General features: G+C 53.6%; 1 protein-coding gene across 1 annotated transcript; it reads left to right on the top strand.

The window, feature by feature from the left end:
- The first annotated feature begins 1712 nt into the window (after window positions 1-1712).
- On the top strand, window positions 1713-26333 carry C9H8orf74 (chromosome 9 C8orf74 homolog). The gene is made up of 4 exons (XM_010353458.2): window positions 1713-1792; window positions 3294-3486; window positions 23009-23415; window positions 25974-26333. The coding sequence occupies exons 1-4, from the start codon at window positions 1745-1747 to the stop codon at window positions 26208-26210; spliced, it is 885 nt and encodes a 294-aa protein (XP_010351760.2). The 5' UTR covers window positions 1713-1744; the 3' UTR covers window positions 26211-26333.

Below are 26333 nucleotides of genomic sequence, written 5' to 3'. Positions count from 1 at the left end.
GGTTTTCCAGAAGAACTAAGTTTCGTAGAGGCTGTTTTGTGGTGTCAGTTAAGAGTCAGCCAGGTGAGGGGGTTTAGAAGTGCATTTAGGGAGGACCCTGCGAATGGATGAAGACCAGGCAAGCAGAACCAGGGGTCAGGGAGGCGTTCCTTACAACCCTGTGCCAGAACCTGGCCCCCGCCCGCCTTAAGCAGAACTGACACTTCTCAGTCATGTGAGACAGCACATTTGCATTTGGCCTAAGGTCATGCTGAGTCTCTGATAATGGCAGGAAAAAAGCACTGTACTAATACTGACTCTGAGAAAATGGAGCAGGATGGGACAGGGGATGAGAAGGGGTTCTAGGCTTGGGGTATGGAGCCCTATCCCAGCTGCATCCTATGGAGGTCCTGGGGCCACAGACTTGGGAAGGACTCGAGTGAGGGGCTCCACCTGAGGGCCGAGGCATGGTGTCAGCCTGGGGTACACACCCAGCACTGCATTCAGGACAGCCCCTGCCAGAGAAGCCTGGACATGGAGACCCCTGTCTGACCCTGGGTCGGGACTCCTGCCAGCGACACACCCCAAATATTCAGAAGCCCCCGAGGACCCCTGGACACCGCACAGCCGGTGCAGGCCCGCAGGCATCCGTTCTCTGGGGAGAGGTGTGGTGTGTCACACGCCCCAAGGCGAGAAGGGGTGAGTACCTCCACTGTGTAAAGGGGTGAGTCATTTTCTGTGGATGAACATTGCAATCATGTGGTTGCATAAAGTCATTCAAGACTAGGTGGTCAGGAAGGGCAGTGAGGGCCTTGAAATATCACCATCATGGCGGGAGGAAGGTGGGCTGGGCCTTGACGGAGTCACATGGCTGAAGGAGGATGACGGTTCAGGGTGTCTGGAGCCTCTTCCAAGACAACCCACTGGGGAAATGGGGTGACCTGGGGAGCCAGGGGTCCTGGGCAGCTGCCCGCCAACCCTAATCAGTAGGCCCAGGTTTTCCTCACTGGGACTCTGGGCAGTGAGGCAGAGGAAGGAAGGACTTGCTTCTCAGGCGACCAGCAGGTGCCAGGGACTTCCAGGACAGAGAAAAGCAAGGCTGGCCCAGAGAAGGCGTGGACCCCTCCCAAACGTCGCCTTCAGGGGCTTGGGCACTACACTTGGGGACACCCCTGAAGAGCTGTTTGCTGCACCCCAAAGCAAAGTTATGACGCCAGAAACAGGGCCATGGATGCTACTGGCCAGTGGAGGAGGTCGGGGAGGCCAGACCCTAATAGGAGGAGTCAGGGAGGACATGGAGGCAGCAAGCAAGGGCAGTCTTTTCCGTGAAGACAAACATGGGCCTGTGGGCGGGCAGGAGGCATGAGGCTACAGTCAGAAGAACATGAGGATGATGGGCAGCATGTGTGCATGTGTGTATGTGTGTGTGCATTCATATGTGTGTGTGTGCGTGCGTGTACACATGTGTACCTGTGTGTGTACATGTGTCTATGTGTGTGCAAGTGTGTGTATGTGTGTGTATGTTTACAGGAAGCCTCAGGATGCTCACTTCCTGAAGGAGAACAGGTTATGAGGGAGAGGCAAGGGGTTCCAGTCCCTGAGCAGGTACAGGTGATGAGGCCCAGAGCATCGCAGGAGGGGCCGGGAGGAAAGAAGCCTGGGAGAAGCCATTCATGACTTAACAAAGCTGGCACTGGCCACCCCCAGGGTTCCGGAAACTCTGTGTCAGTCTGGCTCGGTCTCCTGGCAACTAGATGCAGGGGCCATGGCACTCTTAACACCCCAGGGAGTGAAAGAAGTCTTCCAATTTCAGGTGAAGGAAGAGAAAATGTGGCTTTTAAATAGAAACTGGCTCACCCTGGGCACATAAGGAGGTGGGCACTGGAGGTGCCTCTTCAGGAGACCCTGGGGCAGCCACCCCGGCTGGGCACAGCACCTCTGAGGTGCTGTGACGAGATGTGCGGACCCAAACTCCAGGCCAGGGCTGACCAGCCCCTGGATCTTGTGGGCTGTTTTTCAAGCCCGCATGCAGGCCCAGAAGGGGCAGATCCTACCTGAAGGGAAGTGAGGGACTGTGCCTGCCTCCCCTGGGACTCTCAGGGTCCTGTGAGCCCCTGTGTGCAGGGAGTGTGTTGGGGGAGGCTCTGTTGCTTTCTAGGGGGTGCTGTCTGGATTAGGCAGAAGAGTGGTGGCAGTGGAAGAGGAGTCTCTGCGGCCGAGGACATGACTCTGGGGCTCCCTCTGTCACTAAGGCCACCATGGGTCCTCCAGGTCCCTTGGGGCCCTCCCAGCCAGAGGACTCCTTTCCCCAGGAAAGCAACATGCTTGCGTGTGGTGGGTGGGTCTCTGCATCACCCCAAACATTTTTTTGCCACTTCCTTTAAGTGCCACTTGCTTCTCCTACATCTGCTGGTGGCCTATAAGAACTTTCTAGAAGGGCCAGATGAACTCTCAAGTAAAATAGGTTTTTACTTCTAGGCAGGGAAAAAAGTTTACCTTTTCCTCTTGGCCTGCCAGTGTATCTGAATTTTCACCAAGCAAGTCTCATTCCTTCTGCTCATTACATCACCAAAACCCCTCTAGGTCAGTCACTAACACTGTAGTACGAATTTCATTGTCAGATCAATGCCTCTAGTGCAGTTAGTTGAGAGTAGGCTGAGGAAAGTCAAATTTTATTTTAGGAAAGGGGGAAGGGATCATATTTCAGAACCTGAGGCCTGCTGGAGGTACACAAACCCTGGGCTACAGTGGCCAGCATGAGAACTCTTAGAGGAAGGGAAGTCTAGAAGAAGAGCAAGTCCCAGGAGGAAGAGGGAGTGCTGCCCAGAAATCAAAGCACAGCTCTTCCCAGGGGTGCCCACTTATCTAGTTCCTCTTCAGGGCTCTGGAGCACCATTGTGGGGACCCCAATAGTGTCTTACCCAGTAGAAATGGCTTCTTGACTCCTCAACCCCGTATCATACCCTGCAACTCCCATATCATACCCTGAAACCCCATATCATACCCTGCAACCTCGATATCATACCCTAAAACCCCATATCATACCCTCCAACCTCCATGTCATACCCCACAACTCCCATATCATACCCCACAACCCCCATATCATACCCCACAATCCCCATATCATACCCCATAACCCCCATATCATACCCCGCAACGCCTATATCATACCCTACAACCCCCTGTATCATATCCTCCAACCCCCCCACATCATACCCCACAACTCCCATATCATACCCCACAATCCCCATATCATAACCTGCACCCCCCATATCATACCCTACAACCCCATATCATACCCTGCAACTCTGCAGAGACCACAAGGTCGGGAGCGCCTGCGGAGGCTTCTTAACTGGGAGGAGTTTGACGAACAGAGAGACTCCCGGAGGAGCATCCTGCTGGACACCCTCTATGACAGCATCATCTTTGCAGTGGGCAAAGGCTTCCCATGGGTGGAGGTGGCCCAGGTGGTCAAGTTCACAGAAGAGCTGCTTAGGGAAACCAAAGGTAAGGGGCGTCCAGGGCAGGAGTTGGCAGAGGCTGGTGGGATGGGGGGGTGCACGTAGGACTCCCCTGCCATTCACAGCCCCAGCAGCCTGGGAGGAGCCAGGGCCCCTTCCTGCCTTTCCCTGGCATTGGGCCTCCTCACACGCTTGAAAATTTGATCTCTACCCAGGCTTCCCAAACATCCCCTCTGAGTCTTCATTGGTCTGCCTGACTGTAAATCTGAACCACTCCAAGCTGTTGGCACAATAGCCAGGGTGTTCGCTTTTGTTTTGGTTTGGTTTGGTTTCGCTTAATGTAAATCAAATGTGTCACCTTCCCCGACTTAAAACCCTTCACGGACCCTGAAGGGCTGCATGTTGTTCCTGGTAGGAGATCTGGCTTTGCTGCAAGTCCCAGGGGAGTCCTGGAGCTTGCTCATGCAAAGATGGAGGATGCAGTCAGTCAGGTGCACGGAGGCAGCATGGCTCCCACCCTGGCCCTGTGCTGGGCTTGCATGAGAAAAGGACCTGGTGGCATAGGGAGCTGTGGTCACTCCACCCACCTCTTGGGCAATGAAGTGCAGATTCATTCATTAGGCAAATACACAAGGCAGGCTCTCTGTGGCTGCCCTCACAGTGGTGCTTCATTTCACTGAGAACCATCCATGGGTGCTGAAAGTAGTGGGCGGATGCTTGATGAGAAATGGGATACTTCCATGCTTTCTAAGAACCTCTCCCACAACATCCTTCCTAGTGACAAAGAGAAAGGAATACTCTTACAGGGAAGAAGCTGACAGCTGCCTCCTTAGTCAAGTGATCCAAGTGGACATTGTCAGTAAGAGGCCACACAGAGAATCCCATGTGCCTGGTCAGATGCAGCGAGAAACCAGCATCCTCCCATTGTGGTTCCAACAAAGACTCACAGCCCACATCTAATCAAGAGAAAACAGCAAATTAGGAGCATTGCTCAAAGTAGCTCTCCTGCCAGATCCAAACACTCAGGCCATAAGAGCCAAGGAAAGACTGATAAACCTTTCCAAACTGAAAGAGGCGAAGGGATGTGTTCAAACGTGACCTGTGGCCTGTCTGGCTCTTTTTGCTATGAATGAGGTTATTGGGAGAACTGTGGAAACCAGGGGTCGGCCTGGGGACCCAGCGGTAGTGACACATTCAGGGTAAGGGTCTGGATCGGATGGTCGTGCTGATGGGCGCTCTCGCTTTGGAAGACACAGGTGAAAGGGTGCTTTGGCGGGGCGCGCTGGGCGGGCGCTTCTTTTAAGTGGACTGGGAAGAGTTTCTTTCTACTGTTGTTGCAACTTTTCTTGTGATTTATTTTGCTTTGAAATTATTTTCCAAAAAAAGTATAATAAGATTTCTTAAAAGTGAGGCACATTAGAGGTCTTCCCTGGCTTTCTGGTCACAATCTCAGTGGCTGCCAGTCACACAGGCTGCACGATGCTATGTCTCTCATGCACAAGACGCCATCCTCAAGGCACCCATAACTCATCACTCAGTACTGCTGGCAGCAGGTCGATGTCCTTCTCTAATCTCACCACTTCTGACCATCCCCAGGACCAGTACCGTTTCCACCCCCCTCTCTTGATTGGTCCACTACTTTCAAATCTTGCATTCTGCAATCGATTTACCAAACTGCGAGTGCTTTTTCAGACACACAGAATGTCCCACGGCACGTCTGTTTGAAGGCATCCAGTGCTCCCAGCCTTAGGCACACCTGGGCCAGCCTTTCTTTAATTTCTTCGGCTGCCAGGTTCTCTTCCAATTCTCTCCTGCCAGCCTGCACTCCCACCCAGTGGTCCCAGCCTAAAGGCTAGAGCAAGACATGGCATCACTCACAGGCTGGACTCAGAGATCCTCAGGACATCTCATCTCCCTCCTGCCATCCCTAGCCCCACAGACAGGAGCCTTCAGGGTATCACTCAGGGTCCCGCCTCCCCACTGCTCACAGCCACATGTGGGTACCAGAGTGCAATCCTGGTGTCTGAGCTCTGGAGGGGTTCGTGGCCAGAACAGACACTGACAACCAGGAAGAGGGATGTCAGCCGCAAGCAAGCAGGTGGGAAGCAAACTCTTTCAAGTCCCCACCAGAGCCTTCACAGGCCAAGCCCTTGGAAAACAGTTGATGATGGTGCAAACCCAACTTCAACCCAAGATGAGGGCGCCCTGGAGCTTTCGGCACTTCCGGTTGGAGCATGCCTTACCAACACAGCACAGCTATGTCTCATGGACTCTCCAACTGAGTGCACAGAAAACTCCTCTCCCTGACTCCAGGGAGCCCCTGGATGCCAACTAAGCTCTTCCAGCTTCTGCTGGCACCCCCTAAGGGACAGGGAGCCCCTCCTCCTTCTGCACTTCATTCCTTACATGACCACACTCATCATTAGGAAGTTCTTCCTTGCATCTAGCCTACAGCTGCCTTCTGCCCCTCTCCACATCTGTCTTCCAGATTCTCAGCAGCCTGTGGGCCCTGAGCATATTTATTGGGCTTCATGTAATGCGACTAGTACATCTTTCCATTTGGACTAGACTTCCTAGTACCTTTTATTATTCTTTTAAAAAATTCAAATATCTACTGAATTGCTAGCTAAATTTCTGCTACATACATTTATTTAGAGCTTCCATAAATCATATATATGCCATTTTATTTATTTAACATATATTCATTATTTACCATAGTTTAGTCTTCAGATGCTGTATATAATGAGTCAAATATGCCTGTGTTTACTCCCACCCATACCACATCATCTCTTTTTCTATTTTAATGTGACATCCTTCCCATAGACCCTGCCCCCCACCACCTCCTAACTAACCTCTGCCCCCTCTCTCGCTGCCCTCATTCAGGTAGCCTTGTGTTTGTCAGTATTAGTCTTAACATATGGCATCTGGATTCAAACACAGCAATCAGATGGTCAGGGATGTGCCATCTCCCCTGTGCTGGTCATGATGCTCCTGTTTAAATAGCCGATGAGGGCATTGGCTTTATCAGCATCAGGTACACAGATTGGCACCAGGCTGGCAGTCCACTAAAGCCCCTAACCATTTCCCCATCCTGCCCTTGTGCAATGGCGATTTCGAATGCACTTGCAGACCCTCACAGTCACCCCCACGGATGCCACCTCGTTCAGATTGGTCTTCCTTTCCTTCCTCCTGAAATATTCTCAGCCTTAATCCTGGCCCATCCAGCTTACAAGTTTCTCCTCTCACCTTCGTATCATCTGAAGAAGTGTGAGGCATGGTTGATACAAACATGGACTCGAAACAAGCTCTTAGGTGGGCTTCCCATGCCTGAAGTTAAACTGGCTGAAAATAGACATCAGGAGGCTGGCGGTTCAGAGGGAAAATTCAGATCCTTACTGGGTGCATGATCCAGGACAAGTCTCATCCCTCTGAGCCTCTGTGAACACATCTAGAAAAACGGGGACGCAGGATCACTCTCCTCCTGGGATTATTAGAAGGATCAAATGAGACTGTGCCTTAAAGCCCACAACATGGTGCTCGGTGCCTGGGAAGTGCCCAGTGAGTGGCACCTCTATTTTTAGGAGACACAGGGACCTGGGAACTCGAGGGAGCAGGATGTGATCCAGAAACCTGGCATAGCCAGGGGTCACCTGCTTCAGATCAGCCCTAGCAAGAACAAGGCCCAGTAGACACGTGCCAGGGCCCCTTCTCCTCAGCCCCTGCACTGCCCAGTGACCCTGCACCGCAGGAGATGGGGCAGGGTCAGAGGCAGGACCAGGAAGTAATTTTTTTAAAAAAAGCAAACTGCATATTTGTTTCAGAAGTCAGGAGTGAGCTAGGAGGCAAATGAGACTGTCCCAGTTCTGCCCAGGGGGTGACTGACCCACCAGGAGAGCTGGCTCCTGAGAGCCGTGCCAGGCTGGCTGCAGTGCGGAGAGAGTAGGCAGCGGAGTGCAGCTGGAGCACCCCAGGGTGCAGAGCCCCGCGAGAGCCAGGCCTCCTGCACCTCGGCTCACCACGGTGCTGGTCAGGATGGTGCCTGCTGTCCCTGAGCCAGGAGGCTGGCCCAGGTGGTGTCCTTGTCAGCACTTGTGTTCTTACTGCCTTGCACAGGGACACTCATGAGAACGTGAACAACCCCACAGTCCCCCAGATGCAGAGGGTAGAATTCCAGCAGCACTTCCTTCCCCGGGTCCTCCTCATTGACAAACGCTGCCGTCACCTCCAGGCCAGGCTGAGCCCTACATGTTTCTGGGGCCCCAGTTTTGCCATTTCCTAGCTGTGGGACCTCGGCCACTCCCTCTGTGCTTCAGGTCACTCATCTGTAAATCTGGGACAAGAACAGCATCCGCTTCACAGGCTTGTTGAGTTCATTTATGGCCCTGGAAAGGTAGTCAGCATAGAGGAAGCCCTGAAAGTGTGCACTGGAGTCCGCCTTTATGTTACACCCACTTGCAAGGGTCTCAGGCACCCTCCTGGGCTCCACTGTCCACCTGGAACTTTAGGTCCTCTGCCTGCCCCACCCGGACGGCAGTGGCCTACGCAGTCCTGCGGCACCGCTCGTGGAAACCTCAGCCTTTCCTCCCCCAGCTTTGCTCAGTTGTTTCTGCTCCAGTTCTGCCCAACCCCAGCCCTAACCTTGATCTTCTCTGGTGACATCCAAGTGGCACTGCGCAGGTTTGGACCATAGGCTCTAAGTCACCAGCACTTATCTATCCTCCATTCCCTCCTGTGCCCTCCAGCCCTGGGTAAACTCCCCTCCTGGCTAAGCCTCTCCCCATCCTTGGATTGCACCACCCAGAGCTGATCTTGGCCCCTCCAGCGTTGGACCTCATGGGCTAAGCTTCTCTCTCCAGGCCATGGCCATGGCCTGGACGCCTCACACTTGCATTTCTGCAGCTGCGTTCCCTCTGGGCCCTGCAGGCGTGCCCAGTCCGGCTCCTTTCCTGTGATGACTGTCTCGTCTGTCCTTCTCACGCCCTGCTTCACCAAGCCATCCCCCTTCCCTCTCCACTCAGACCACGGGCCTCCCTGGAGTCCTCAGCTGGAGAGTGAGAAAGGCCTGGCCTGGAGAAGCTGGAGCTGTGGGAGAGGGGTCTGCACCCTGTACATCTTTGTCCCCTCTGACCCCCGAGTGCTGAGCGACGCATATGGCACAGAAGAAGAGTTGAAGGAAGAAACGAATGAACAAACCAATACATGAGTCGATTCCCGATGCCCTTGGAGACAGAGTTCACGATGCGCAGAGGAGGCGAGGGCTGGCCTCCAGTGATGCTCCTTGCACCAGTGACTTGCTCCAATGCCTTGCCCCAGTGATGCCCCTTCCACACTGCACACACCACTGATGTGAGAGGCAGCAGAGCAAACTCTGCCGTCAAGAGGTCTCAGTTGAAATCCCACCGCTGTCACTTCATTGCACAGCCTTGAGAACATTATTTCCCTCTCTGTGCCTCTGTTTCCTCCTCTGTAAAATGGGGGCAGTAACAGTTCCTACTTACGGGAAGGAGCAAATGAATCGGACATGCGGCACTCGCAGCAGGGTGAGCAGCACATAGTAAGTGCTTAATCAATGTTCACTACCATATGCCTGGAGGCGACATGGGATGGTCCCGTGTCCATGTCCACCCATGTCCAAGACTCGCCAAGCAGAGAGAAGGTGCCACTCTCTGCAGCCATGGTTCAGGGCAAGAAGGAGCTGCATGCCGGCCATCGGGGCGCTCACTGTCTATGCCCTTTCTTGCCTTCCCTTCATCCTGCAGATGGGTTCAAGGCATGGGCCAGCAGAAGGGAGGGCCAGACCACCTCTGGCCTGGACTCTAATCAGCTGCCCACACTCATGCTTGGCCCTGGGCACACGAGGGAGCCATCCTTGCTGCCTACAAGACCGAGAGAGCAGGAAACTGCTGTCCTCAGGAGGGGGCTTAGGTGGCCAGGGGCAGAAAGAGCTGGCGTACGTGGCAGGTCAGGTCCCTGGCACATTCCAGCTCTTTCGCACCTTGCATCCCACCCTGTCCTCCTCTTGGCATTATCCCCATCTCAGAATGTGGGTGCAGGCAGCCAGGGCAGGGGCGGGGGTTCTGTATCTGTTTCGGCTAAAATCCACACTGGGCTTTCAGTCGTCTTGGAAGGTGGCTTCTCCAGGGATGTTTTCGTTGTTAGTCTGGAGCTAAGGATGGTTGCATTGTGTTTGCATTCTAGATAAGAAAGTTGGCAGTCACAGTGAAGGAGGGTCATGTTTGCACAGCACTGATTCAGAGCTCTGCCAGGACAGCTACCAGTGCAGCATATCTCCCGGCCCAATCAGGCCTTGGCACAGGGAGGGAAGGGGCCCTTTTTTCAAAAGCTTTGGCTTGCCCTGGCCTGGCAAACGTCTCTCCAGGACGTTCTGCTCCTCACACCAGGCCAGAAGAAGGAGTCCTTTCCTTGTGCCTTCTTGGCCAGCCTCCAGGAATCTCTGGGCAGACCATATCCAGCCATCTCCCCCGGGCCAAGGGTGAAACCACCAGCTGTGACACAGAGCGGGAGTCTTCCAGCTTGGGACGTCCTGGTGGGAGAAAACCACAGGACGGGGGCACAGTTTGCCCGCCTTGTCTACCCTGGGGAGGCTCAGGAGAGGCAAGGGATGTGGGGGCCTTGAGGAGCCACAGAGATTTAGGGTACCCAGGAGGCCTGCACAGGAGGCAGGGAAGGTGGGGACAGCCTCCCCTGCTTCAGGCTTTCCTTGACAGAAAGCTGAGCCTGGAGGTGTCCCACCTGTGGCCACCTGGCACCTGCAGGACCTCCCCAGCCCACCACCGCTCTGACCTCTGTGCCACTCCGCCCTTCATCATCATCACGCGTGGCAGGCACGGCCTCTCTCAGATGCTCCATCAAGACAGCTGAAGCAGGAAGAACCTTTGCATATGGCCAGGCCCCCAAATCCCAGGCCTGGCAGGAGGTGGGCCTTGAGACCGGTCAGTGGAGGCACAGGGCATCCGGGTGAGTGCCTGGTGAAAGGCGTCATGGTCCTGGCATCTGCAATTCCACCCATGGTCACTCCTGATTCTAAAGGAATTGCTGCCCAGGTAGCCTAGGATGGGAAAACAGCCACCTGCCCACAGCAGCCTGGGCTGGCAGGAGGCAGTGACTCTTCCAAGCTCCTGGCACAACAGTTCTTGCTGGGGCAACCATGGCCATGCCTAGGTCTGCCCAGCAGCCCTGAAGTACTCCACCCTCAAGTGGGGAGCCTCCAGCCTCTCAAGACCCGCGAAGCGGAGAGAAGGTGCCACCCCCGCGAAGCGGAGAGAAGGTGCCACCCCCGTGAAGCAGAGAGAAGGTGCCACACTCTGCAGCCTGGGAAAGGCCTCCAGGGACCCTCCTTCCCAACCAGAACCTGACACCCCTCAGGCAAGACCTGGAGGAGGGTCTTTAAATGAGACTTCATGATTGACGGATGGTGGAAGTCTCCACAGCAGCTCTAGATTGAGATCTTAGAAGGTCATTTCTTAGGACAAACGGGCAACCCTCCTTGTGTAGATGCCTCCCTGCGGTATTAGTTCACCAGGGCTGCCGCACAGAACCACGTACTGTGTGGGTTCAACAACAAACATTCATTTCCTCATAGTTCTGGAGGCTGGAAGTCCAAGGTCAAGGTCCTGGCAGGGCTGGTTTCTCTTGAAGCCTCTCTCCTTGGCTTGCGGACAGCCGCCTTCTCCTCCCATCCTCTCGTGGTCTCTCTCTGTGCACCTGTGCCCTGGCGTCTCTGTGTATGTCCATGTTTTCTCTACTTATGATGACAGCAGTCCTGTTGGCTGAAGGCCGGCCCTAATGATCTCATTTGACCCTAATCAACTCTATAAAGACCCTCTTTCCAAGTACGTCCTGACATACTGGAGGTTAGGACCTCACCACGTAAACTAGGGTATGAGCAGTCCATCTTGTGACACTGAGTGAGGTCACCACTCCTTGAGCGAGCCAGTGTCAGTAAGTAGGGCCAGAAACCAAGACGGGGCTATAGACACCTTCCCCTGCCTTCCGCAAGAGACCACCCATCCCACAGAGGGAGGCCTTGGGTGTCGTGTGCCTGGCCTTTTACACAGCTTCTGTAACTGTCACTGCAGTCTGGCACCACAGGTGCCATTTGGAAGATGAAGACACTGAGGTCTGGAGAGATTAGGCAACTTGCCCAAGGCCACGCCTCGAGTGAGCGGTGTCGGGATTTGAACCAGGTCAGCGCCCACCCAGCCGCGCAACTTTTCATTTTGACCACGGGGACCTGTCCACCCGTCCAGGGGTGCAGGAAGGCCTGAGAAGCAGGCAGCCCAGGAGAGCCCCCACAGCAAGTGGGCTGGGGCTGCGGAGTGCAGACGGAGCAACACCTGGATGAGCCAGGTCTGACACCTACTGACTTCCTAACTGGGTCACCCAGAGCTGTTCACAGGAGAGGCTGGGATCCTGGCCCCAGCAGGAAGTCTCCAGGATGGTGAGTGGCCCAGGCCTAGCTGGCAGGGTGAGTTGTACCCTTTGGCTAAGGTGTCCTGGCCTGGATGTGCCACCTGTGTGTGGGCAGATGGTAAACGTTCTCTCAGGACCCCTTCCCACGTCTGAATTCCCAGGTTCTTCCCCCATCAGCTGGACATACTGGTCAGCCTTGGAGTCGCCAGTGTTAGAGGGGACAAGGTATGAGAATGGAGTAGCCGCATCTCGGGCTGGGAATGGCACTGTGTCCCTGAGATGATGGGACTGCCCAGTTGCTTTCATCTCCGGGGGACGATGACCACGAGGACGACGAGGACCCCAAGTCAGGGCTTCCCTCACCAAGCTCTAGTCAGCTGAAGGGCTTGGCCAAGATGCACTGGCAGTGCCCCAGTTGTGGCTACAGGGACTGTCAGCTCCATGGAAATCCCCACAGCATCTGAGAGTTGAGAGGGGCCCCAGAAGTCTCCGGATCCAACCCCCACCTGACACACATCCAGGAATCCCGTCTCTCTGGTGTCTGACCATCTGAGGCCCCCAGCTGTCAGACTGATGTGGAACACCTCCTCACTTCTGGAGAGGAGAACTACTCTGCCAGTGAGCAGCCTGTGCTTCTGGAAAGTTCTTCCTGCTGTTGCACTGAAAGCTGCCTCTTTGAGCCTTCCGCTGGCTGGCCCCTGTTCTGCCCCATTCTCCAGCAAGCCCAGAGTGAACCCAAATCCCTGCGCGCTAAGGAGCCAGCCTTCCTGTGAGGCTAGGCGGGAGGTGACCGCAGCAGGACAGGAGCCCCATGCTTCCAGGAGGACCAGGGAAGGGATTGATGATCATAATCTCAGCCATAGACATGGCACACTGAGCTCTCTGCCCGTATCATCTCATTTGATCCCCATTGCAGTCTTGGGTGCATGGGTACTGTTGTCCCCATTTCACTAACACAACTGAAGTTCAGAGAGGTTAGGTAACTTGTCAATCATCACACAGTAAAGCGCAGAACCAATAATAACCTTGGGTCTTCCTGGCCGCAGAGCCTGTCCCTTCTGCCAAAGCTCTTTCACATGAATCATTCTAGCTTCCTGATTCTTGAGAAATGGGGGCAAGGATTGATGAGGTGCCGAGTCTGCTAAGCGGACCAGGTAGGGGGACCATTGTGGACAAAGAGAAGGGCATGGACAAGAGCCCATGACAGTCTTTAAAGCATGTGGTCCTGGCCGGGCGCTGTGGCTCACGCCTGTAATCCCAGCACTTTGGGAGGCTGAGGCGGGTGGATCACAAGGTCAGGAGATCAAGACCATCCTGGCTAACATGGTGAAATCCCATCTCTACTAAAAATACAAAAAAAAAATTAGCTGGGCATGGTGGCGGGCGCCTATAGTCCCTGCTGCTCTGGAGGCTGAGGCAAGAGAGTGGTGTGAACCCAGGAGGCGGAGCCGAGATGTCACCATTGCACTCCAGCCTGGGCAACAGAGCAAGACTCCGTCTCAAAAACAAAACAAAACAAAACAAAATATGTCCTGTGCTTGCCCTCTGAACCCTAGGCAAGTGACCAAAAAGAATGTCTTTAAAAGGACAACAAAATATTTCTAATCCTAGTGTTTGAGTAGATTTTTCCTTAATATGGCTATTGGTTCATAGTAGTCCACTCTAATCCACCATCAGGAATATATTTCAACACCCCCCAGGTGGCGCCTGAAAAATAAATTTGTGAGTAGTGGATATACACACCCTATATCCACTACTCACAAATTTATTTTTCTCCCTTCACAGTTTCACAGATAGAAGATTTGTTCTTACGTAGTTCTTAGAAACCTCAGCATATGATTTTCTTTCTTTCCTTACGAAATCAAGAACTTTCACCTTTTCACTGAAAGGAAGCACTTGGTAGCTTATGTTTGGCATATCCAAATTGCCAGCGTCACTACTGGTGCGCTTCGGGGCCGTCATTAAGTCAAATAAGGGTGACTTGAGCATGAGCGCTATAATAACTTGACGGTCCTTCTGATAACGGAGATGGCTCCTAAGTGACCAATGGGAGGGTGGCGTTGAGAGCAGGGGTCCCCTGAAGGAAGGAGTGATCCACGCTCCATGTGGGATGGAGCAGGATGATGCAGATTCCATCATGCCACTCAAAACGGTGCAACATCTAAAACTTATGAACTATTTATTTCCGGAAATTTCTACTTGGTGCCGAAGTCACGGGGCAGGAGGACGATGCATCTCCAGCCAGCGTGGTCCTCCTCGGGCCAGTCCAGGCCCATCCTGATGAGGTCACGAGGGATGCGGCGGCTCCTCCTCCCCACAGGAGTGTCAGGCCCAACCAGCCTGCCCTCTCTCCTCTCCCTGCAGTTTACCAGGTGGCTTTGGAAAGGGGTCATCCTGAAGGGACCACTTGTGCTGCAGTAGGAGGTGGGGAGGCCAGCAGTCCAGGGACCCCGGGACAGGCAGGAGCCACAGAAGAGGTCTCAAGCAAAGGTGGCAAGCTCTCAGGGCTGTTCCTGACAATCCTGTCTGTCCCCAGGCCGTGGTCAGCAGGGCAGCCACAAAGCTCACTCCAGGGAACAGCGCCTGGCCCAGTCTCCTGCCCTGGCTCCTCCATTCCCTTCCCTGGGCAGACAGTGCCCCAGCCCACATTTCACAGACACTTCTGACCTACTAAAAAGCACCAGGGCTAGGGTAATGAAAGGAAGCAGACACCAACCCCTTCCCTACACAGGGAGTGGTGACGGGGAGGGCAGCTCTACCGCCAGGTTCCTGACCCCTCCCCCCTGGGCAGAGCTCAGGTCCTGACTTTGCCACAGGTTAGCTTTAGGCATGTCTCATCCTTTTTCTGGGCCTCGGTTTCCCCATTTGTAGAGAAAAATGATTGGACAAGCTCAACATTTCTCCTTGGTCCAGAGACATGTGCTCCTTGGTCCAGAAAGACTATTTGCCCTGAATAGATTTGAGAAACATTGCAAACGCTCCATGCCTTTTGGTGATCTGCTAAGCTCATTTGCATATTTTGTTGAGTTCATTAGCATATTAAGACTATTTAATCTCCTTGGATCCAACATATTTTAAAGGTCTCTCTGGCGCGAAACATTCATTTTGATATACAGGTGACTCTTGAACAACACAAGATTTAGGGCCACCAACCTCCTGTGCAGTTGAAAACCCATATGTAACTTTGGACTCTTCCAGAATTTACTTACTAATAGCCCACTGTTGACCAGAAGCCTTACTGATAACATAAACAGTTGATTCACATATATTTTTTATGTAATATGTATTATGTACTGTGTTCTTACAATAAAGTAGGTTGAAGAAAATATTAAGAAAATCATAAGGAAGAGGAAATACATTTACCCTTCATTAAGCAGAAGTGGATTATCATCAAGGCCACTATTCTCATCATCTTCATGTTGAACAGGCGGAGGGGGAGGAAGAGCAGGGGTTGGTCTTACCATTTTGGGGGTGGCACAGGAAGAAAATCTATGTGTAAGTGGACCCGCCGGAGCATCTGGAGGCCGAAAGTTAGAAGTCATCCCAGGGACTCCTTCCTCTTGCAGTTCCAACCCTTGTTGTCCCAGGGTCAACTGTAACAGCTCTTGCAAAACATTCTTTGGAAAATGTGACCAATGGGGTTGGAGGTCCCTTGCAGTGTCCACCTCCAAGAATCTACAAAAAGACCCCAAAGCTGCTTGGAGCTGGATGGCCTGGAGTTTGAATTCCAGCTGAGGCACTTACCACCTGAGTGGCCCTATGCAAACCCCTCAGCCTCTTCGAGCCTCAGTTTCTCTCCTGGATGAAGAGGGGTTGGTACCTGTGCCAGCCTCACTCTGCTGGGAGCTGGGAGAACGAGTGACCTAGAGCATGCATGGCACAAGGCAGTGGGCGCTCCCTAACTGAGGGGAGCTCACCCGGGCAGTACAGTCCCTGGCACCCAGGGGTGAAGGAGTTTAGTAGAGTCTCCCCAGGAGCACAAAGGGGACAGAGGGCGATGTGGGGGGATGAAGGATGCGGTGGGGTGGAGATGATGGGCCCTTGCCTTCGTCTACTTCTCACCATACCACCGGGTCAGCCCTGGTAGGCACTCAGGTGTTGGGAAAGGTGAGCAGTGCCAGGCTTGTAGCCTGACTTGGTTCCTGCCCCTGGGAGGCAAGAGGGGGGGACCAAACTGGTTTATCGGGGTACCTGGGTCCTCCCGCTCAGGCACACCCAGAAGAAGCAGCCTTCCCCATTTCCAGCCCCGCAGGGATATGGCGCATCTCCCCTTGCTCCCCCAGGCCAGACTCCAGGTTTGAGGGGCCAAGGAAGCCACCGGAGCCTCCTGGTCCAAGCCGTTTCTGCCCTGACCATGGAGCTTCTGCTGACATCTGCCCAGCAAGCCTCCCCCGCCCTTCCCCTCCTCATTCCTCTCCTCCCCCACTCCCGCTGCATCTCCTCACAGGTGCTGGCCTCCAGGGGCTTGGGGACCATCTTCAGGAAGTTCCCAGCAGCCAATGCAAATGAAGGCCACTCCCTGTTATTGAAGAGCAACTTGCAGGCACAGATCTGTCCGCCCTGCAGCCAGTGGCTTCTCCCTGAGACTTAATCCCTCTGCTTTCTGAGTCACCAGGAACTTCTCAACCCGAGGCCCAGGGAGTGTGGTCCAAGGCCAAGAAAGTATGTCTCATGAGCCGGCTTCCCACAAGCTTTGCTGAAACCCAGAATCAGCCAAGAGTGTCTGGGGGCCGAAAGTTAGAATTCAACTCAGGGCCTCCTTCCCTGTTGACCCAGGACAAGGTCTGCACTTGGTTTGTATGACCTCTTAGGTGCACGCCACAGCCTGTGGTCATAGTAGGGCATCGGCCAGGATGACAAGCCAGCAGGAAACCCTGGCTCAGCACAGCGGCTGAGCGCATTCGCACTACTGAGCCTCGTGGACTTCTCCTTTCAGATCTGGGCTGTGTGTACGGCTGCTGGGGCTGAACAGAGGGGCTCAGGGGCTGGCCTTCGCCAAGGAGGCAGACACAGCCACCCACAGCTGCAGGATGCAGGTGACCCCACCCCATGCTCCATCAGGCCAGGCCAGGCTGGAGGAGGAGGGCACCTTCTGGCCAGTTCAGAGGTGTGATGAGTCACCTGGTGAAGCTCACACACCGTCGCCCCCACACAGGCCGCGAGTCCAGCTTGCTGATCAAAAATGACGGCCTCATGTCTGCTCACCCTCTGGGATCCCTTGATGGGCAGTCTCTGCTGTCCTCCACGCGGTCACCATCTTCCCTCTGGGATGGCCCCAGCCTCTCAAGTCTGGCCTCAGTACCTCTCCACCAGGTTCTTAACCCTGAGGAATTTGATAATTCTATGTACGCTATCCTCGGAGGTCCTCGTGTTCCATGATGAAGTCAACTCTTTCACATGGCACACAGGGCTGTCATGAATGACCCTGTCCAAACTGACCACAAGCCCTGGGTCCCCCAGCTCCGTCCCCAGAATCCTGCTTTGCCTCCTGGACAGCTGGGTGTGGCCCTGTGCACACAGCCACGCTGTGCCCCACTCGCCCCAGGCCTTCACCGCTGCTGGCCCCTCTGCTTGGGGTGGCCTTTCCCATCGGCCTCTGGACCCCAGCCTGGTGCCTCCGACATGGGGCATGTGCAGATCCCCTGGCCTCTCAGAGCTCCTTCTTCTCTCACTGTGTCCCTGCGGGGAAGCTCCTGCCGGCTGGTGGCAGGCCTGCACGCTCTGATGCCCAGCTCTGCGTGAAAGGACGGGAAGGGACACAGGGCATGTGGGGCCAGGGGGGTCTTTGGTGTCCGGAGGGCAGCAGCAGCCCAGAGCTCCTGGTCAGTGACGCTGGACCTGGACCCTGCCCTAGGCTGATCCCCGCCGAGGCCTTGGTCCTTCCTTCCCACACAGCTTGCTCCTCCTGCTGTCAGAATTGGCTCCCCTGGAACCTGGCTCCGCTCACCCCTACCGGCTGGAAACCCTTCTGCCATGTCTGGGTGGGCCTGGCCTTTGGCGCCTGTTCTGCCAGCCCAGCAGCCTCCATGGTGAAAGCCTTGGCCACAGGCAACATCCCCCAATGCCTGGCACATGGGAATGTTCCCTAAATAAATTCTTTTGTGTGTGAGAGAGACAAGATCTCACGCTGTCGTCCAGACTGGAGGGCAGTGGCATGATCTGCAGCCTTGACCTCCTGGGCTCGAGTGATCCTCCTATCTCAGCCTCCTGAGTAACTGGGACTAAAGGCATGCACCACCATGCTGGCTATTTTTTTTTTATAGTGTTGGGGTCTTTCTGTGTTGCCCAGGCTGGTCTTGAACTCCCAAGCTCAAGTGATCCCCCTGCCTTGGCCTCTGAAAGTGCTGTGCCCATTCCCGTGTGTCCATTCAACAAGGCTCTCCTTCTCTGCAGAGCACCTCCTAGGAGCTGGGCACTGCTCTGGCACTTGGTACCCAGCAGTGAACAGAAAAGACGGCCTCTCGCTCTCTCACAGCTTGAGTGCTAGTAGAGGGAAAATGACCAAGAACAAATCACATCAGTAAAATGCGCAAGATCAAAGACCTTGACGAGTACTCTGGAGAAAGACTCTGTCGGGGGTACTGCGAGACGGTGACCCTGGGGGTGGGACCCCTGCAGGGCAGGGCATGCTAGGGGCTTTCGGGGCCTGGCCTACCCAACCTCATCTCCAGCCAGGCAGCTCCTCACCTGCAGATCTCTAGCCTGCTGACTGCCTTCCTCCCCCACCTTTCAGTCCCTCAGAGGGCCATGCCTGCTTCAACCACAGGGCCTTTGCACAAGCTGCTGTCCCTCCTGCCTCGCTCTTCACCACCTCTTTGCCCAGCAAACCCCTTTGACCCAGTCCATCCCAGCCCCTTTACTGCCTCCTCAGGGAATCCCTTCCTGACCTTCTTCCTGTCATGTGTGCTGTCAATCCCACAGAGCCCTGTGCAGAGCTAGATATCTGTGCATTTCCTCCCCAGCCCTCCACTATCTCCCTGGAACCTGAAAGAGTTCTTGGCACAGGGAAACCCCGAATAAGTATTTGTTGACAGAATGAATGAACACCTCCACCTTGACATATTAGAGCTGGTTCATTTACTCTGTAGACTTTGACTGGGCCCCTCCTGTGCACAAATCCCAGTGCTGGGAGCCGAGAATACAAAGGTGGCCATCATTTATTCAACTGTCTCCTCTTCAAGACTGGAAGCTCTCTGAGGGCAGGGGTCATGTCAGAGGTCAGTATCTTACCATATGGTATTCTCTCTGTTGGTAGGCCCACTGACCTTCAAACATCCCCTGTAAGAACCTGGGAGTTGTGCCGGTTTCTGTCTTGCACACCCTACCTCTGAGGATGGCCAGGTCCTGCCACTCAGATCTGCTCCTTCTGTGCACTGCCCAGAAGACAGAGCCCTGGTTCTCAGTATGGCGTCCATCCAAGGCCCTTATGTCTGTCTTCCACCCACCTCTGCATACAGCTCTTGCCATCATCTGCCTCCACCTTTAGGTGCCAACAACAACAAACCTCACCTTGCTCCCACCCAGCCCAGGCTGCTTCCTGCTCCTCTGCTGTCACTCAGCTGGGCTGTGAAGTGGCCCCACTTCTGGGCCTGGCTCAGCCTCACTCTGGGATGCAGCTCACACATCGCCTTCTCTAGAAGGACCCGGTCCTGAAGTCCGTGCTCTTCTTCACCCAACTCTGTTCCTCTTTACTATGCACTGCCATTATCTGCTTGTGTCTCTCCTGCAAGCATCTGAGAACAGGGGATATGACTTATTTGTTGTCATAGTATTGCCAAAATCTTGCATAGTGCCAAGTAATTAATAGGCAGTAACAATTTATAGGTTCAGTCACCATTTGACAAACTAATCTTCGGTGAATGGAAGGATAAATTGTAAACCGAAAAGTATCTGAGACAGGTCTCAATCCATTTAGAAGGTTATTTTGGCAAGGCTAATGACATACCTGGAAGAAAGATCTGTTCCTTTCTCCAACGATAATTTTGAGGGCTTCAATATTTAAAGGAGAAAGTGGGCTGGAGGGGTAAGAAGGAGGGTATGGTGATCCACATGTTGCAAGAGAAAAGGAGCAGGTGGGGAATAATCAATTATGTGTTCCTCCCTTGCTCAGTAAATTGGCACCTTATCTAAGATAAGGTGAACATAGAGTAGCTACCTGTGGAGATATTTAACCTTTTATTTGTAGCTACCTGCTTAGGAATCAAAGGAAAGGCAGTTTCTTGTGTTACTCAACTTTCAGGTTAATTTTTTTCTTTTGGCATAGTGAATTGGGTTTCCAAGTTTTTATTTTCCTTTCACAAATGGATAGAAGGGTGGGTGAATGGATGGGTGGATAGATTGAAGAATTAATGGATGGATGAATAGGTGAATGGATAAACAAATGGGTGGAAAAATAGATGGGTGGTTGGAAGAATGGATGAATGAATGGATGGATGAATGGATGGATGGATGGATGGATGGATGGATGGGTGGATGGGTGGATGGGTGGGTGGAAGAATGGATGGATGGACGGATGGATGGATGAATGGATGGATGGATGGATGGATGGATGGATGGATGGATGGATAAGTGGAAGGATGATGGATGAATGGTTGGATGGGTGGGTGAAAGAATGGATGAATGGAAAGATGGACAGAGATGAATGAAGGAAGGAATAGAGGGAAGGCTCGATGGGGGAAGGGAAAGTGGAAGGGAGAAACATTTTTTTGCAAAGGTAGAAATAAATTCTTTCTACAGCATTTATTGATTGCTGGCTTGCATTAGGCTCTGTATGAAACTGGACATCTTACCCCATTTGACCCTTCCAACAAGCCTGTGAAGTCAGTATCACTCTTCTGAATTTTACATTTGAGGGAAAAAGGCCCAGTCTCATATCTAAGAGGGATAGAGTATCTCAGACCTCCAAACCTGGTACCCTCACAAGAGGAGTGTAACCCTTGGGCTCCAAGCCTGCTGGTTTGCCATCACAGAAAGGAGAAGTACAGCCTCCAGTCTGTAATTCTGCGTGGTGGAGCAGTCCCTCCTTCGCTCCCCCAGGAGGCTGAGATTGCCAGAATCCAGGCGTCACTCCCAGCACATCCTAACATGGCTCCAAGTGGAGTGGTGCCCCTTTTGCTAATATTTTCCCAAGACCATGATGTCTCCACCCTCTGGGTACTTTGGGGAGATTCAAGGTGAATATTTCCATACAGAGCAAGACAGCCTCCGGGACCAGCCAAGAGGGAGCATGAAGGGACTGGGGGTGGGGGGACTTCAAAACAAACTCGTGGGCAAGGCTGAGACAGTCCCTGCTGAAGGGGCATGGAGCACTCTAGCAGGGGGTGAGGAAACCGCCTAGGGCCCCATGGAGGGCTCACACAAAGGAAGAGCAAAGGAAGGGGTCTGTGGACAAGCCAGGTCACCTACTTCGGGGAAAAGCCTGGCTCCTTGCCTACAACATGCTACTTTCATTGTCAGCAGAGGGAACTGCGGAATTCTCCAAAGTGCATGATCTGGTGGGCGCCTGGCCCAAGCCCTCATTCTTCAGAGGGGGACACTGAGTCAGAGAGCAGGAGAGGCTTGGCCAAGTCCACAGTGCACTTCCAGGACAGTGTCTATGAGAACCCAGGTCTCCAAGCCAGGGCCGTGCTCTCCTGCTGCCCTTGACTTGCCTGTCTATCTGCCTGCTGTCTGCTCATCTACTCACCAGGGTAGGCATGTAATTCAGCCACGACCCTTCATGAGCCACCTCCTCTGTTGAGAACCAAGCAGATGATGGGAGAGCCCTGCCTCCAACCACTGTGCTGAGCACCTGAAAGAGTTGTGAGCAGGAGGAGCAAATGGGAGAGGAGGAAAGAAGAGGTAGGGAGATGGGTCACCCCCTGAGGAGCACTGCCCACGGCTCTACCCTCAGAGCCAATCCTTTGCATGGGGTAAATAATATTTTCCCAACTCTGCAACATAAGCCACCAGCACAGCAGTTGCCTGGGCATCAATCACCTGCTTCCACTTTTTTTTTTTTTTTTTTTTTTTGGCGGGGGGATGGAGTCTTGCTCTGTTTCCCAGGCTGAAGTGCAGTGGCATGATCTCGGCTCACTGCAACCTCCACCTCCTGGGTTCAAGCAATTCTCCTGTCTCAGCCTCCTGAGTAGCTGGGATTACAGGCACCTGCCACCACACCCAGCTAATATTTGTATTTCTAGTAGAGATGGGGTTTTGCCATGTTGGCCAAGCTGGTCTCGAACTCCTGACCTCAAGTGATCCACCCGCCTCAGCCTCCCAAAGTGGTGGGATCACAGGTGTGAGTCACCACGCCCCGCCACCTCCTACTCTACTCTTATGGGAATTCCTTTTCTACATTCTCATCTTCTTCCTGAAGAGAAGTAGAAACAAGATACAGCACAACTAAAGCAAGTCTTTAAAACAGGCATCAAAAGACAAAATACTGGCCAGGTGTGGTGGTTCACTCCTGGAATCCCAACACATTGGGAGGCCACAGTAGGAAGATCGCTTGAGCCCAGGAGTTCGGAAAAACAAAGAAACAAAAAAGACAAAATACTGGTAATGATAATGTGATTATACTGAGATCATATAATCATATTTATATAATTATACTGGGGTAATTATGTAAGAAAAAATGGGATAAGTTTAAGTTACTGCAAGTAAAAAAAGAAACGTGGTACACTCCATACCTTTCAAGAGCTAATGCATGGTAATAAGAATTGCAGTTAGAGCAGCCACAGTGGCTCACGCCTATAATTCCAGCACTTTAGGAGGCCAAGGCAGGAGGATCGATTGAGTTCAGGAGTTCAGCCTGGGCAAAATAGTGATAACCTCATCTCTACAAAAAATAAACAAAATTAGTCAGGTATGGTAGCATGTACCTGTAATCCCAGCTACTCAGGAGGCTGAGGCAGGGGGATTTCTCGAGCCTGGAAGTTGGCGGCTACAGCGAGCTATGATCACACCACTGCACTCCAGCCTGGGTGACAGGGTGAGACCCCATCTCAAAAAAATAAATAGAAATAAATATTTTTTAAAATGCGGTGGGGACATGGGCTCTGTGACCAGGTTGTCTAGGTGCAGAGCCCACATCCACTGCCTGGCAGGGCAGCTCTGTCCCACTCCCACTCTGTACCTGGCCCCTGTGCCCACAGGCTGCTCCATTACTGAGGCTGTGACGATCCTGGGGAACAAGCTCAGAGATTACCAGGACCATTTCAACACCACCCACCTGCTGGCCCTCTGTGACTACTTCCACCATACCTTCATCCGCCACTACAAACTCTACCAGTATGTCCTGGGCCAGGACCAGCAGGTCGACCTGACCGTTGCCCACCTGGAGGTGTGCATGCCACCTCAGCCCCTCCCGCTGGCCGAGGGCATGGACAGGGACTTGTGGACCCACCAGCAGCAGGTGGCTGCGCTAACGGAGGCCGAGGCACAGAAGCGCGCCGATGTGCTGCTCCTGAAAGAGGCGCTGCTCCTGGAGCTGGATAGCTCACTGCAGAAGGTGTTCACTGCTGCTGCGCCTGCGCAGCCTGGCCGGGTCCTGGAGAGACAGGTAAGGCTCTGACCACCTGCCATGGGTGGGCACCTGGGCCAGCAGAGACATCAGCCAGATCTGGCGTCACTGCAGATGGGAGCTCCTCGTTGGCACCCATGGGAGGGGGAGAGATGCAGGGAGAAATCAAGAGTCTACCACGGGTTTCTCGGTAGACTAAAGGTAGAAATTCACGTCCCTGTTTTAGTGATGAGACGACTGAGGCTCAGAGAACTTTTCAACTTGCCAAGGTCACCAAGCTAGCATGGGGTAGAGTTCACATTTGGACTGAGCCTAACTGACCGTGAAGTCTAAGTTCCTTCCTCTGTGTCATTGATCAGTGACAGATTCCACCAAGAGAGGCAGGAAAAAGACTCCAGCTTTGGAACTCCTGCAGGTCCTCCAGAGCCGGCACGCCCCCAGGCTAGGGGAGAAGATGGAAGAGGCAGGGACATGGGGATAGCTCGGGGAGGGTCATGTGACCAGGGAGACACAGGGCGGAGCTGGAACCGGGGAAGGACTGGGAGGATCTGGTGCCTGGATCTCAGACTTTGGGCTGCCCTCTTGGAGGGTCTGCCAGACCACTGGGGCTCTAGCTGCCAGCATTTCCCATGACCAGCTCTTCAATGACCGTGATGACCCCAGCCCCAGGGTAGCTGACTTCTTGAGGGCCTAGCCAAGCCTACATTGGTTTCTTAGCTATACATAAGCACTGAAGTCATCATGGTTGCATCATCTTTGAACATACTTTGAGAGACAAGTATGTGCACGTGTGTGTGCACGTATGTGCGTATGTTTCAGGCATTGGGGTCGGGGAGTTGCAGGGCCTGTGAGTTCCAAGGGATTTTGGTTTCTGAATCATCAGCTGAAGAGCAAATGGCCCTGGGAAGTATTCCTTTAGGGTTACACACACACACACACACACACACACACACACACACACACACACACACACACACAGAGGAAAATCTCTACAGAGCAATGAGCACAGCAGCCTGGATGGTGCTCATCTAAGGTTAAGTCTGCAGACAAATAGCACATCGGGGGCCATGAAATCTTAGCTCATGAAGACATTCAATAAAGACCCAACAAAACCCCTGCAACAGTCTACGTCTCTGGCCCCTGCAGGGGACCTTGCTCTAGCACAGGGGGTGGGGCGGGTCATGGCCACAGTGGCCCAAACGGCCCCGTACTTCCCACAGCTGTTCCTGCCTGCTCCTCCCAGCTCCCTGCCCAGCCTCCAGCATGGCACTGCTGGCCCCAGCCTGGCGGAGCTGGTGAGCCAGAGCCACCTACACCCTGTGCCCCAGCTATTCACCTGAGATGGGGCACTCAAGGGCATAGAACAAACACTGCGCATTCTCCTATAGCACAACAACCTTCCCCAATAATTTTTTCTACAAAAGCAACCAAGAGGATATGCTGGGGCAAATGTACAATTTTGCATACCTTTTTCTTTTTTTTTTTTTTTTTTTTTTTTTTTTTTGAGACGGAGTCTCGCTCTGTCGCCCGGCTGGACTGCAGTGGCCGGATCTCAGCTCACTGCAAGCTCTGCCTCCCGGGTTTACGCCATTCTCCTGCCTCAGCCTCCCGAGTAGCTGGGACTACAGGCACCAGCCACCTCGCCCGGCTAGCTTTTTGTATTTTTTAGTAGAGACGGGGTTTCACCGTGTTAGCCAGGATAGTCTCGAACTCCTGACCTCGTGATCCGCCCGTCTCGGCCTCCCAAAGTGCTGGGATTACAGGCTTGAGCCACCGCGCCCGGCCCAATTTTGCATACCTTTTAAGTGAATACAAGATCTCAAAGAAATGCACTACGGACAACCAGTTGCTTCCAGTGTGTCCCCTGATAATAGCTCCTCTGCTGTGTGGTTGCTCAGGCAGGGAACCTGGAGAAACACACTTACATCATCCATGTCTCCAGGCTCTGTTGGCCATGACTCTGATGGAGCTGACCAATGGGGCTTCCTGTTTAACTCAGTGGATGGACGGTGGCTGCGTTTTCATTCTTCCTACGGCTGGCTGGGTGGATGACACGCCCAATCTCTGAAGCAATTTCCCCTGTCCCCTCCCATGAAGCTGCCACTAGAACTTTGAGAGGTGAGAATGAGGATGGTTGGGGGTGGGGTATCCAGATGGAGCCTGCATTGACCGGGAAGTAGGGTCTACAGGAAATACGGCACTGGCCAATGAGCCCAGAACAAATGACACACTCAAACAGCCTGGCCATCACTCTAGGCCAAAAGAGAAAAAGGAGGGAGTGACTATTGGAATCCAAAAAGAGAGCTTTAGTTACAGCCAAGGGTTGAGGGACAGGAAGTGTGACTACCCAGGGTCTGTGGCCATGGCCAGCCCACAGCCAGTCAGGAGAAGATGAGGACCTCCCCACCCTTAGACCTCCCACCCCTAGTTGACTGAAGTCAACCAGAAGCCAGAGGTCAAGGCAGCCATGGCCCATGGGCAGGGTGAGATGGCTGGACAGTGGACACATCCTCATACCCTGCAGTAGGGGCTGAGTTGAGAACCAGATCTGGTGAGACCTCCCAACCCCGCTCACCGGCCCTCCCCATTCCTTTCAGGAGTTGGAGAGCCTTGTCTGCCAGGTCATCCACATCCAGATGGAGCTCCTGCAGAAGCTGCTGCAGTGCAGGATCCAGAACACGTTCGCCATCTTGGACCTGAAGCTCCAGAAGAAAACTCTGAACCTCAACGCCCCCACCCCCATCCCGCCCCCCATCACCAGTCACGCAGGCCAGGAGGAAGCCATGAAGCCCCACAGAGCGAACAAAGAAAAGAAAGTGAAGGCAAGGAAGTAGAAGGCCCCAACTGCCACACGAGACTGACTGGGGACCAGTCACCCACAGCCATGAGCCGTGCAGCGTGGTGAGTTCAGCACCAACCCACAGAGAGACTTCTCACGATTAAAAGAAACAAACCCA

Source organism: Rhinopithecus roxellana, chromosome 9 (genome assembly GCF_007565055.1).
Source record: "Rhinopithecus roxellana isolate Shanxi Qingling chromosome 9, ASM756505v1, whole genome shotgun sequence".
NCBI classification, from domain to species: domain Eukaryota; kingdom Metazoa; phylum Chordata; class Mammalia; order Primates; family Cercopithecidae; genus Rhinopithecus; species Rhinopithecus roxellana.
Note: the sequence above shows the minus strand (reverse complement) of the source record. Positions and strands in the feature narration are given on the sequence as shown.

Coding starts and splice junctions, on each gene's coding strand:
- C9H8orf74 (XM_010353458.2), top strand. CDS start 1,745: ATGGCACTCTTAACACCCCAGGGAGTGAAAGAAGTCTTCCAATTTCAG. Junction 3,487..23,008: donor GCTGCTTAGGGAAACCAAAG/GTAAGGGGCGTC, acceptor CTGTGCCCACAG/GCTGCTCCATTACTGAGGCT. Junction 23,416..25,973: donor GCCGGGTCCTGGAGAGACAG/GTAAGGCTCTGA, acceptor CATTCCTTTCAG/GAGTTGGAGAGCCTTGTCTG.